Source organism: Echinops telfairi, unplaced genomic scaffold (genome assembly GCF_000313985.2).
Source record: "Echinops telfairi isolate 266 unplaced genomic scaffold, ASM31398v2 ScPeMD7_5167;HRSCAF=5991, whole genome shotgun sequence".
Taxonomy (NCBI): domain Eukaryota; kingdom Metazoa; phylum Chordata; class Mammalia; order Afrosoricida; family Tenrecidae; genus Echinops; species Echinops telfairi.
In genome coordinates this window covers 1,244,708-1,258,876 of record NW_022109066.1, presented here as the reverse complement: position 1 = coordinate 1,258,876, position 14,169 = coordinate 1,244,708, and the positions used below count along the sequence as shown (strand labels likewise).

Genomic DNA, 14,169 nt, shown 5'->3' with positions numbered 1-14,169 from the left:
AGTTCAGGTGGCTTAGTGTAAAGGGTTAAGCATCCAGCCACTAAAGGAAATGTCTTTAGTTCAAACCCACCAGCTGTGTGTTAATGATACGGTCTAGGAAACCGTGGGTAGCAGTTCTCTGCCCAGTAGGATTGCTGTGAGTCAGATTCCACGGCAGTGGAGATTTTGGGTTTGTATTGTTATATCAAAACAGTTTTCAGAACTATATGTTATTCATCTTTGTATTAGGAGAAAAATGAAGCTCAGATATTCTCATGATTTTTGATTCTTTGGTCTCTAGTATATTATAATACAGTTTTCTTTCTAGAAACATCCAACGGCAACTCTACAACAGTGGTTCTCAACCTTCCTAATGCGGCGACCCTTTAATACAGTTCCTCATGTGTGGTGAACCCTGTTTTGAATCAGGCGACCCTGCGAAGGGGTCGTTTGACCCCCAAAGGGGTCGAGAGCCACAGGTTGAGAACTGCTGCTCTAGAAAGAAGGTGTGGACTGTGGGAGGCTCCTTTCAATCTTCTCTGATGTCTCTAATCTTCCTTACCCAAGAGCCTGAAGTCTCACCTTGTCAAATATAGGTTGTCAACTATTACACCTTATAGCTTGCTCTTTTGTGACCTCTTGAACTGCAAACAACATTTTGATCTTTGAGCCAGTATATAGAATTAGGCCTCAAATCCTGAAGTGTTACAAAGATCTTGATAATCCCTGATTTCCAAGGTCCCACCCCAATAGGGAACAAATAACCTACCTCTGTTTCTAGTCACTTTGAAAATGTGTTCTAGGATTTGGACTATGCTTATTAAATGTGTCTAGGTTTTATGAGATTAAAGATTCATGGTTGGTATATTTAAAGATCGCAGAATCTGATGAATGGCTTGTCCCCACCCTTTGAAACACGGTTTTTAATAGCATGTTTATTTACGATCTAAAATTAAAATTTGGGTGTTGGACTGTGTGGAAATAGCCTGGGGCTTCTGCTGGGGAATATTAGGGTAATGATCAACCTTCTGGAGTTCTACCACTGGTCTAGGTGATTTGCATTTTACTTCATTGAAGTCTGCACAAATCTCTGAAGTCTGTTGCTAACTAACATCCTCATTTTGTAAATGAAACAGCACAGAAAAGTTAAATGACTAGCCAAGCCACAGCAATTGTGGAACCTGAGAATCAGATTGAGGCATTCTGGCTGCAGTGTGTGCACTTAAAGCGATTTTTGCTTGCTATTTCCAACATCACTTGTAGTCTAGGTTATATCAAATTAAAGATTGAATTGTTTAACTGTTATTTATTCACTCTGATCCAGTCAATTTTGACTCTTGGCGACTCTAGAACACAGTAGAACTGCCTCAGTGGGTATCCCAAAACTTAACTCTTCAGAGAGAGAAGAAAGTTTCATCTTTTTCCTGTAGAGCAGTGGGTGGTTTCAAACTGCTGACCTTGCAATTTGCAGCCCAACACGTAACCACTACACCACCAGGGCTCCTATGTAGCTTGGATAAGTATTTCATAATCCTTAAATTCTCTGTGTGATCTGCCTTTGGAGTCCCATCCTCAGTATTAAAGTCTACTTTTGTTTCTTGGTAGAGTGGAAAGAACATGGACTTTGGTTGAAATCAGACTTGAATTGAAATTCAAGTCATGTACTAGATTCATGACCTTCAACTAGGCACCTTGGTGGTGCTGTGGGTCAGGCTTTGGACTGCTAACCATAGGAGGTTCAAACCCACCAGTTGCTCCTTAGGAGAAAGGCACATGTCTGCTACCATAGAGATTATAGTCACAGAAACCCAGTATAGGTTCACTCTGAGTTGGAATCCATTCAGTGGCTGTTGGTTTGTCTCCTGTTATTTATTTATTTTATTTTTTTTTGGCTTTTTGATCTTGATCTCCTCAATTTTCCTTTCTGTAAAAGCAGTATGCCCTGGTTGTTGTAAAGATTACATGAAATAGCATGGAACGCACCTAATATTTTCTATGATGGGTGTTCTTATTCTGATTATCAGAGGACTAAGGTGTTTTATTAGATTTTGCAAAACCATCTCAAACCCATCAACTACTAAAGGGGACTCAGCCCAAGAGTTCCCTGAGCCCCACCAAGGCTTAAGCACTGGTGTAGCAGAAAGGTTGTTGGTTGGTTCAGACCCAATCAGAGGCACCTCTCAAGGAAGGCCTGATAGTCATCTTCCAAAGTCACAACCATGAAAACCCAGTCGAAGCCAATTTTCTTTTGAGACACATGGGGTCCACATCAGGAGAAAGATGAGACTTTCTACTCCTGTGAAGAGTAAGTATCAGAAATCCACAGGGCAGCTCTACCCTGTCCTATAGGGTCACTACGAGTCAGAATCCCACTAGATGGCAGTGCGTTGCTTTTTTGCAGGGGGTGGGATCCAGTGTAGGGCAACTAGGAGCCCTGCTGGTGTGATTACTTGGGTTGTAATCCACCTGGTCAGCAGTTGGAACCACCAGCAGCTCCTCTGCTCCCTAATCAGTTACAGTCTCGGAAACTCACAGTGGGGGTAAGCTATTGTTGGCATTGATTCCTTGGCGGTGAGAGAACAGTCTGTCTTTGTGTAGTTGCTAGTTAGAGGCACCAACTTTCCCCAGCAGGGGGAAAGGGAAGGAGACCCTAAAATGGTTAGGCCAAAGTAAGAAAGAACTAAGATTCATATGTTCTACTGCTGTGCCATTGTGAAACAAGAGTGCTCCAAACAATCTTAAAATCTCCCCAGGGTTGTATATGTACCCCAATTTCTGGCCCCTTTCCTCCTTGTGTAGTACACTCTGCAGCTGTGATGAATTGATCTGCCTCCAGTCATGATACTGTGACAGTTTCCTTTGTTCTCCATGTCTTACTGAAGTAGCTGCGTGGCTGTAAACCCTTGAACAACACTGGTATGGCCTGGTGCTGGAGGCCTTCCCTCATTTGTCTTTGCCTGTTTAAGGCTTACAAATGTATCTCTATCAATTATATTTTAATTTGGGCTCTATTTTCCTCCCCCAAACAAATGCTTAAGTTCTAGAAACATTTTTATTTTTTCTAGAAACATTTTTAATAAATGGATATGCTCTTTTTTTTTTTTTTTTTTAGCATTTTATTAGGAGCTCAGGATATGCTCTTACAACTGGAGAATCAACTGTATTCATTATTTAATATTCTCAATATAGTTTATCTTTTTGTCTTCCTGGAAACCAGGCATTAAATCTCTTTAACCTTGTGTTCACTGTGCTTGGTGCTACATTCAGCAATAGTTATATGCGTTATATGATCTAAGTCTAGTGTTACTTTTCCATGTAAAAACATCTCAGGCAAATTTTCACAGATGAACACTTTATCCATTTAATTTTCAGAGAAAACACTTTGGATTTATAGTGTGAGTTAAGTGTGCTGCTCAATGCCATCAAGTAGATGTTGACTCCGCTAGGCCAGAGTAGAGCTGCTGCTTTGGATTTTTCTGAGGCTATAAATCTTTATGGGAGCAGAAAGCTTCAACTTTCTTCTTCAGAGCAGCTGGTAGGTTCAAACTGCTTGTCCAATTAATAACTCACTGCCCTACCTGACTAGAGGCCCAGTGGTATGGTGGTTACGTGTGAGGCTGTGATCCACATGGTCAGCAGTGTGAAACAACCAGCAGCTTCACTGGCTTTCTACTCCCACAAACTGAATCTCAGAAACCCACAGCGGGTCACTATGAGTCAGCGTTGCCTAGATGGCAGTGAGTTTCCACCACCTGAAAAACTGTAAGGCAAGGAAGAAAGCAAAGGGAGGGAAAAGTAGTTTAGTAGTAAGCTTAGACGAGTTCAGTAATCACAACCGTGATTAAACATGATCTGATATTTCTGGTGAAACAGCCAGTGGCTAGTTTTGAATCCTGCCTCTGCTACTTATCCTCATTTGTCTAATAAGAATGGAGATATTTTCTTATAAGATGGCATGTGAATATTGAATTGGAATAAAATATATAATTAGTGAAGTAGCTTTACCAAAATAAAGTCAAAAGTCATTGTCATGTCATAGGTAGTATATGATCAAGAAGCAATGGTACGCAGGGAAGTAGGCCAAACAGCAATAAAGGCTTTGGTTAAAAAGAAAAGGCTCCAGGAATTGGAGGAATACCAGTGGAAATGCTTCAACAAATGGATGTTATATAAATCATTTTATGTCGACATTTAGAAGACATCCACCTGCCCAACCAATGGGAAAAATTAATATATCTGTGCCTATTTCTAAGAAGTGACCCAACAAGTTTTGAAAAATATTATTCATATCATATATAAATAAAATTATGCTGAAGAGGATTTTTTAAATGGTTGTAGCAGTACATAGGAAACTGCCAGAAATTCAAGAGGGCTTGGAACGGAATTGCTGATGTGAGAAGATGGCTGAAAGCAGAGAATACCAGGATGTTATTTACCTGTGTATTATTGACACTGAAAAGGCATTCAACTATGAATCCAAACAAATTATGGATAACATGCAAAGAATAGAAATTTAAACAAAAGGCAGTTCTGCATGGCTTTAAAACAGGAAAGGTTAAAAATAAATAAGCAGGGAAGGTGTGCTTCACCATACTAATTCAATCAGTATGCTGAGCAATTGATCATAAAATCTAGACTATGAAGAATATGCGGTCAGAATTAGAGGAAGATTCATGAACAACCTGCAGTATGCAAAAGATATTCTGTGTACTGAAAGTGAAGAGGACTTGAAGCACTTGCTGATGAAGATCAAATACCACTACCTTCAGTAGGTATTGCACTTACCAAACAGAAATTCTCATAGCTGAACCAACAAGGGACATTATGATAAATGAGAAAATACATCAAGAATTTAGTTTTACTTGGTTCTATAGGCAACACCCATGGAAGTAGCAATCAAGAAACAACATAGTGAGGGCTCAAGGAGTGTGTAGTTCATGTATGGGGCAGCTGTTAGTTTTTTGCTTCATATGCTTGTGAAAACTGGACAATGAGTAAGAAAGACGGGAGTTGAATATACCATCAACAGCCAGAAAAATGGGCAAATCTGTGTTAGAAGTACAGCCAGAATGCTCCTTAAAAAGCAATGCTGATAAAACATCATCTCGCATACTTTTGACATGTAAGCAGAAGGGAGCAGTCTCCCTGGAGCACCTCGTGCTTGGTAAAGGGAGGGATTGACACAGTGGCTTTATTAGTGGGCTCAAATCTATGGCAATGATTTATGAAGATGGGCGAGGCGTTATTTCCTTCTGAACTCACTTCTTAGCACCTAACAATACAACATGCTAATGGTTTGGTAAATGGTCATTAGTAGTATTGCTATTATACAAGGGGGCTTCAAAATGTTCACAGAAAAATTATATTTTAAATTTAAAAAAAAGAAAAATTATATTTTAATTCTATTTTTCCAGAAACCTTTTGAAGCTTCATAAAATTAAGATGGACATCAGTATTTTCAGATTTCTTTGCATCTTTAGTAAGTACTTTTTGGGTATAAAATGCTTGGTAAATAACTTGTTACTTTGAATAGCTGCTTAAGTGCAGTAGCTAATCATTTGGTATTCTTATACTACTTAGCATTTTGCTTTGTGTGCGGGGGTGGGGGGGGAAGGGCTTAAAGGTAAAAAAGGACTTGGTATATATGTTGACTTCAGTCAATAAATAACAGATCATATTGTCTGGGTTCTTCTGTTCTTTGGCCGGCAGCAAACTGATAGACAAATTTCCAGTGCAGGTTATGTGAGTTTCAGTCTCTCCTAAAGTATCATTATTTTTAATTTTGTTTTATTGCTCACAGTGCCCAGTAGAAAGCAACAAAGTTAAAACTGCAATATAAACAGCCTAACACCAGAATTGAAGCAAAATTATCTGCACTGCTTGCAAACAGCATTTCTGAAATTTGATATAGTAACAATAAAGGCATCAATTTTATTCTTCTACAAAATTTTTTGATTTATATATTTTATTGAATGACTGTTCTCACAACATCCACATCATTCCATCTGCATCATCTTCTGACAGAAATTCTCCCACCCTTTACTAACTGTATTTTTGTTTCTTCCATATTAAAGAATGAATTTTATTTGACCTGTAAAGTCAATAGAATTGAAACCAATAATGGCCCTCAACTTTTGCTGAGCCAAAACACCTAACTCAGAGATCTCTCCGTCTTTTTACCTTAGAATTTCTCTGCTTTTGTGAACTTGCTATAGATATCCAGTATGAATAGATTTTCAAAATAATGAGGAATGGACATTCAGTCGGTGTTTTAGTCTTCTAATTAACATTTAAAATAATCTGAACCTTTTTCATGCAAAGGGAACCGATTCTTGCTTTCAAAAGCAAAAGTGGGAAACCTTATGTTCATAGGTGGTAAGTAATAGTAAGAGCAAATTGTTAGTGATGCCTCAGCTGTTAGAATGCACATTGTGTTGGCTCACATACCTTAGGCATAAACATTCTCAGAATGACATAGCAGAACTGGTATGTTGCTCGGACCACACTGCGAGAAGCATTTGTCTGAGTGTAAGGTTCTACATCTTAAAATGAGGCAGTGTTGTTAAAAGACCCTTTCCAAATGTGCTAGACATCTAAAATAAAACTAATAGTAATAACATTATTTGTTACTTCCTCAGTGGCTCTTATTCCCCACCATTTTTGGAGGAAGATAACACTCCAATTAAAACTTTCACCCCAGAATAAAACCCTGTTTTTAAGGGACCTTCAATGGAAATACATTTGCACTATGTGAGGGTACTCCTGTGAAAATTAAAAGAATGAAACGACACAAAGTCCCAGTTTAGCTTTATTCCTTTAATGTCTGATACCCATTTCAAAAGCACTGCATATGTCAATCGTTTTCAGCATTCTTCCCTCTAGCCCACTTTCCTTTTAATCATAAGCAATATCCTGTTCTCCTGAGGTTATCAGTTGACATCTGACCAAGAGTCATTGAAGAGCTGGTTCAGGCCCAGCACCCATGACATGAGGGAGCCCCAGTGGTGGTGTGGTTAAGTACTTGAATACTAAGTAAAAAGCTAGTGGTTCAAACCCACCAGCCACTGAGGAGTGGTGGTTGGTTGGGGTGGGGGGATGGGACAGCCTGCTTCGAAAAGGAGGCACAGCCTTGAAGATCTTATGGCACAGTTCTCCTGTGTCACATGGGGTGACTATGAGTAAGAATTGAGGCAATAGTGATGGGTTTGGGCTTGTTTGTTTTGTACATGCCATAGGAGCAAAGTGGTCAAAACTAAAAAGACAAGTTATTGTATTTGAGGCTGTTGCTGTTTATTTTTCAGACACCTTTTGGCTCTATGAATCAGCTCTCTATATAGCTATACTAGTGAATCATCTTTGCTATTTTCTTCCAAGATGCTGACAACTGAAGTGTTAATAAGCACCAGCTCCGTTCACGTTTGCCACCCACTAGTTGTCTTACAAACAACTCTACTCTTAATGTTTGTTCCCTTCTAGTTCAGAGCTAGGCTTGAAGACTGTAAAAATATCTCAGCCTCTCGGGAGAATGATTATATTTGCAAAACCATTATGAAATATTGATAATCCTGAATCTTTTTGGTAAGTTAAGGCTACAGTCTTTAGAAGTGCCAGATTCACATTGCTTTCCTTGAATGAAAAAACTAGAGTAAGCTCAAAGTGTGGTGTAATGCTAAACTTTGTCACTCCTTGACATATTAAGAGAAATTGGTCTCCCTTTCTATTCGAGTCCCTTGAAATTCTGGTTTCACCTCTTACAAGAATGAGACTATAATGGTTTATCAGGTGATCTTTCAGCATACCTAAAAGATATCTTTGATCTCTAGAATACTTTTTCTAAGGACATTGGTAAATGGCATGCGTGGAATGTTTTCTTCCTCCAGAGATCTCCAGCACTTGTCCTCGTAGACATCATACTTGAGGGAAAATCCACAATTGTTCCAGAATGTATGTGTGATATTTGTCAGTGATCCTCTGCACATCATTAAGATGGAAAGTTTTTCACACTCCAGTCTCATACATTTTGGTTTCCTTTTTTCCATTCTCAGCATTTAATAGAGATAGGAAAATCCAACTTTTCCATCTCCCACCATTTCAACGTCCTTTGAAATTAATTTTCAAATCTTGTGGCAAGCGAAATCAAGTCAAAATAAAAGAGATATGGTTTCGTTTACGGAGTTTCTCAGAAGCAGTAAGCCCAGTGCGTGGTGCGGATAGGTGTCCTGCAAGGCTGTGAGTTCTGCTTGACTATCTGAATAATCACAGCAATCCATTAGATTTGCAGAAATGCATAGAAAACTTACAAACACCTCATTTCTTCTTGACAATAGTGAATTAAAGCATCATACAAGAATTGATTCCAGGTGAGAAGTTTTAACTATGTTCACTTTCCATTTTACAACCCTCTTACCACGGGTTCTGGCTAACACACTGACGTGGTAGAAGGCTTGTTTTCCCCAATTCTGCTCTGAGGGCACAGTGAGGGCCTTTTTGGAGGTGATCGCCTTACATCCTGTGGCTTGTTTGTTGCCACAGAAGAAAAGTGCTCATTTGAATCCATCTCATGCAGTGTTCACTGCTCTTTAAATGACCGTGTATCTGGTCTGAGGGGCTGCGTGGCTTACTACTGAGCGCCAATGACCAGACGAGTCCTGTGACACCTCGGAGGAAAGCACGGGAGTGAGTCCACTCTAATGGAAGGCGCTGCTATGACTGGGGATCCTGTTGGATGCGGTTTCTGCTTTGGTCACTGTAGCATGGTGGGCTTTCTTTTGCCCAGAACTTCTCCTCTCCGGCCGCTCTAGACTGTGTGCTTGGGTGGCCCGCCTTGGTTGGGGTGCTGCTTCAGTTGAAAGTGTCTGCTGACTCCGGGAGGCACTATTTGCTGTGGAGCGGGTAGAAGAAGATCCAGAGCGTGAGCTCCTGGAGCCTGAGGAAGAGGAGCTAGGTTTCACCAGGCGAGCTTTAGGAGCTTCAGCATCTTCTCTGAAAAGCAAAGATAAGAACAATCACATTGAATGCTGGCAGGAATGTAACAGCTTCCATTGTAGCTACTTTGTCCTGAAGTGCCTCAATAAATTCCTCTAGCTGGAAACCGCAAATAAAGCAAATAGCTACTTCCTCATTCCTGGAGACTTAATGCTGACTTTGGCAAATGTATAGTTTGTTAGGTCAGAGACCAACCTATTACACTGAGAAGATACCCATGCTCTTTTGAGATGGGGCAGACAGCACTATCCCTGATTTGAGATTTGTCTACGTAAACCTTTTCATGAGCCACAGGTTGTGCCCAGTTTTTCAATTGTATATCCCATAAAATTCAAGGGAATAATGTAGAGTAGTTTCACAATATAAGGTCAAGGTAAACCTGAATCTGGGCTGGTACTCCCTACCTCCCAGAATAACTGGATTCATTCAGAGTTAAGAGGAAACAGGATATTTATTTTCATGTTTGCTGATGACTGTGGAGTTGGCTCTAAGAAGGAAGTCTAGTCTAGGTGGAGACTTGGCAGGAGGCTTACCGGATTTCATTAGGTCTGTCTTCCTCCTCATATCTCTCTTTGTCTTTCCTTCGGATTAGCAGCCACACCAAGAGGGAAATCAGCAGGGCTCCAGCCACCATGCCTGTCACGGCTCCTGCAACCATGCCGATGCTTTGTACATCTGTTTTCCCAGAAAGAAAAACAAGATCAAACATACTGGGAAATATACAAGCTTAAAAACCATAAACTCGGGATGGGGTAAGTGGATTTTTTGTCCATCTTCCATAATAGTGCCCTATTACCCTCTCTTGGTTTATGATTTCTTAAGGTTCTGATTAGTGGATCACATACTTCACCAGCAATAGGCACAGATTTTAGTGAACAAGTCAGGGTTTGTTCAGATGATAGAACTGAGGCTGGGAGAGTTACTATGTCATCCTCAAAGGTTTGTTGACTGTTAAGGGATAACCTTTGGGCTGCCCTCTGCCTCTGCCAACTTCCCTGCTTGCCCGTCTCCCACCTCTAGAATAAAAATATAAACTACAATGTTGGACTCCATGTGGGATTACTCATTCAGAAGTCAAGGTAAATACAATGTGCATATCAGTGCACACCTTTCCTACATATGCAAAATAATTACTGGGTGTCTTCTGTATTAGTGCCTAAAACCAAAAGCACCTCTGACAGAGACCCAGTTTCATCCTAAACCTTGAAATAGTACTAATGTGCTCTTGAGTACCCACATTCACTTTCTGACCACCAAACTGCCAAGGTGACATCATAAAGAGACAGTAGCCCTGAGCAGTCTCCCTGCCATTCCGGGAAGGCAGGGAGGAGCAGGAGCCAACAGATGAAGCAGGAATATACACACAATAATGAGGGTAGACTTAAGGGAGTGGCCCTCAAGGATAAGGCATGCAAATAAAAGAAAGTATCACCTTTGTCCTCTCCAATCCTGGGCTCCATGGATCCTATCTTTATCACAAAACTTTGAACAAAAACCTCTGCAGAAGTTACAGTTTAATCTATTGAAATCTCTACTGACTCTTGATAAAGTGTAGGCCTAGCTTTGAGGGCTATCAGTTGCTTCCCACCTCTCCTCTTTTCTGACTGCAGAATAAAATTTTATTTTTCTTCTTTTTTAAAACTTGGTGATGATTTTTCCCCTAGGACACTACCCCACCTGGGTATAATCCCAGCCATTGGTGAAAAAAAGGCAAGATTCTTGTTGAGTTTATACTACGAAGGTGGAAGCAGCTAATAAACACCTCAATAAACTAAGATAATTTTAGAGAATGGATAAGTTCTGTGAAGGTCAATGTAGATGAAGGACATTTTAAGAGGGTGGATGAGATGATCAAGATACTGAGGCAGTGCTGTTTGTGATGTAAAAGACAGTCTGTTGTGTTGATACTGGGACTGAGCATTCCTGGCAAATGACAATGGCAAGGGTGATGAGTGTGGGTAAGTTGAGGGTGTAATGAGCAAGGGAGAGTGTGTGGAGATGAGGCCACAGAAACAGGAAGGGACCAACTCAACAGAGGACCTTGTAGGTCATCACAAGTATTCACTGAACAATGAAAGTATAAAGTGATCCAAAATGGATTATGCATAAGTAGGAGAGAAAGAAAGGAGGCCAGGCAGGATACTATTATTGTAGTAAAAATTAGCGATGATGGTGGAAATAATGGAGGTAAACACAGGTATATGAATATAGTTTATACTTGGAGTAGAGTTAACAGAATTTATTGTTTATTCTTAACGTATTTTCTTTGTAAAAACTAAATGATCTCAATATGCCAAGCCATTTATTATATAAACGACCTCTAACATCTCAATTTATTGAAGAAAGTAGATTTGGGATCTTTTGTTAAGATTTTGTTTCAGGCCTTAAGGGGCTGGAGTTGGTTTTATTTCAGCAGTTTCTATTAGGGAGCGCTGTTTTCTCTCAGGCCTCTTCCCCATCACACACACTTAATTATTTTTTTTTCTTCACACACACGTAATTAGCTGGATTGTTGATTAATAGAATTTGGGTTGTCTTCTGTTTGTTTTTATAATAAAAGCAATGTATTAGTGATCATCCATATGTATTCACACTATGGGAATATTTCTAAAGGATAAATTCATGGAAGAATTGCTGGGTAAAAAGAAATATACTTTGTCACCTCAAGTAAAATGGAATGGGAATGAACAAATGATAACCACATTACATAACAATGATAATCTCAAAAACAGTGGATTGAAAAAGTCAGGCATTAATGTATCGATTGTGATAAGAGCTGTAAGAGCCCCCAGTAAAAGTATTTAATTAAAAAAAAAGAAAATGTTCTAGAATTGAGTATGTGACAATTGTACAGCTCTTCTTGATATGATTGAAGTATTGAATTGTATGACATATGGATGAAGTGCTAATAAAACTTAAAAAAAAAAAAGAAAAAGTCAGGCACTAAATGGGATATAATTCTTGTGGTAGTTACATATTCTCCTGTCAACTGAGCCAGGGGGGTGGAGTGTAGCCTGTCAATCAGGTTGTGGCTTAATGACCTTGTTTGGAGGTGTGAATAGCTCACTGGAGGCCAGACCCAGGCTTTCTTCCTTCACTTTCCTGCTGTTGAGACACTCAAACAGCTGGAGGAGACACACGGAGACCCATGTCAACTTTTTGAGATGATTCCACAGCCACTGGATCCAGAAGACCTTCTACCCACTGACCTATGATCTTTATGATTCGGCATGATTGCATGTGCTGCTTGAGTCTAAAGAGGAATTTATGAACTAGTATCGGACATATGGGCTAAGCTCAGACTTGATCTGGACTGGGCTGGGATTCTCAATATACAGCTCTTTCTTATATGCATATGAATGTCTATGAATTTGTTTCTCTAATCAACCCGGACTAACACAATTCTATTTATTTAAGGTTCTGTATTAGAGTTTAAATTCCGAGCACCCTGGTTGGCAGATTAAGCCTCCCCGCCATATAGATTAAGCCTCCAGTGAATGCCTTCTGATCATTAATTAACCAAGGATGTAGATAATCTTGCCTTCATGTAGAGGGCATTAGAGAGTTAATTACCTCTGCCAGCTCTCTAGCCATCCTGGGGAAGGGACAGTCTCAGGGGCTTGGCTGAGTGGGTCCTTGATGGACAGTACTAGGGCTCAAATAGTCACGAGTCAGTTGAGCCTGACTGTCCAGAAGACCCTGGGTCAAGCTTTTTATCCACTGCCCCAACCCCACCCCCACTCCCACACACACATACACTGCATCCCTCTTTTCCTTTCTCCCTTTTTTCCAAACCCTTCTAAACCTTGCCCTTGGGTAAGTGCCTCTTTGTGATATCAAATGGTTGATTATTCTAAGGTGTGCCTGTATGTATTGGTCTTGTAAGCTTTTCCAAGAGTGCATGTGTCCAAATCATGGTCCTCTTCCTGCTTCTGTAGACCCACTGTAACTGATGTAGGTCTGCCACCAGTCATGAATTTGTGAGTATCCTCTGTTCTATGTCTTATTTAAGTAGCTTCCTGACTGAATCCTTGGATGCCATTATGACCGCGTGCCAATGGCCTCCTTCATCCGGATGATGTGTCTATCTATGTTTTTGGGTTATCATTGTCTCTATTAAGACTTAATGATTTCGAGAAACGATGTACAAATGCGCTTTACACAATTGATGTGTGTATGGATTGGGATAACAGTTGTATGAGCCCCTAATAAAATGTTAAAAAAGAAAGAAAAAAATATATATATAAATAATAATTTTCTTAATAAATAAATTTAAAAAAAAAAAGACTTAATGATTTCTCTTTAAATTATGTTTTTTTTTACCCTAAAATACCCAAATGGGATTATAACCACAAGGATACCTACCCACTGCTGATTCTGACTCACAGTGACCATGGGACAGGAAAGAAGTGCCCTTTGGGTTTCTGAGAGTACAAATCTTGCGACCAGCCACAGCTTTCTCCCAACCAGTGGCTGGTGGGCTCAAACTGCTAATCTTTCATTTAGCAGCCCCAACATGTAACCCACTATGTCACCAGTGCTCCTAACCACAGAATTGAAGATGGGATTGACAATACATTTTTCGGTGACATAATTCAATCATTACAATAGATAACTCCTCAAGTGTTCTTTGAACCAATTTTAGCATGTTACCATTGAGGGAGACCTCAGTTAATTAGAGAGTGAAGATTTTATCTTTCTGAAAACTATTTAACATTTGTGACCCTTTTAGTTTAGCTATTTTCTCACCGATTTGAAAGAATTCCTTATATGTGTTTATATATATATCTTGTCATGATTAAACTTTACACACATCAAGAAAGCAAACTCACACCATGGAGACAATTCCAATTCATAACGACCCTATGGTACAGAATAGAACAGTTTGTGGGGTTATGAGACTGTAATTCTTTACAGGAGCAGAATGCTTCACCTCTCTCCGGAGGAGAGGTTGGTGGGTTTGAAATGCCTTTTAGCTAGCCTACCAACACATTACTCACTATACCACCAGGGTTCCTGACACATGTGGTGATTAAAAAAATACATTCACAAGTTATTTGCCATTCTCTCTTTAAGAGAGAGTCATTCCCCCCCCTTTGACTGTGGCTTGGACTTAATCATTAACCATTTAAGGCAGAAGTGATGGGAGATCCCACTGGAGGCTTATTATTAAGAAAGCATTACAATTTCCTGCTGGTTGCTCTC

At 39.8% G+C, this 14,169-nt stretch overlaps 1 protein-coding gene across 1 annotated transcript in view; it reads right to left on the bottom strand.

The window, feature by feature from the left end:
• Nucleotides 1-6,780: 6,780 nt before the first annotated feature.
• The window catches only part of LOC101640134 (CXADR like membrane protein), a 30,460-nt gene continuing 23,071 nt past the window's right edge, over nucleotides 6,781-14,169 (bottom strand). The window contains exons 5-6 of the mRNA XM_004716277.3: nucleotides 9,498-9,639; nucleotides 6,781-8,961 (exon numbers count right to left, since the gene is read on the bottom strand). Of these exons, the coding sequence (XP_004716334.3) occupies nucleotides 8,667-8,961; nucleotides 9,498-9,639 (437 nt within the window). The 3' untranslated portion in view covers nucleotides 6,781-8,666. The remainder of the gene's footprint in view (nucleotides 8,962-9,497; nucleotides 9,640-14,169) is intronic.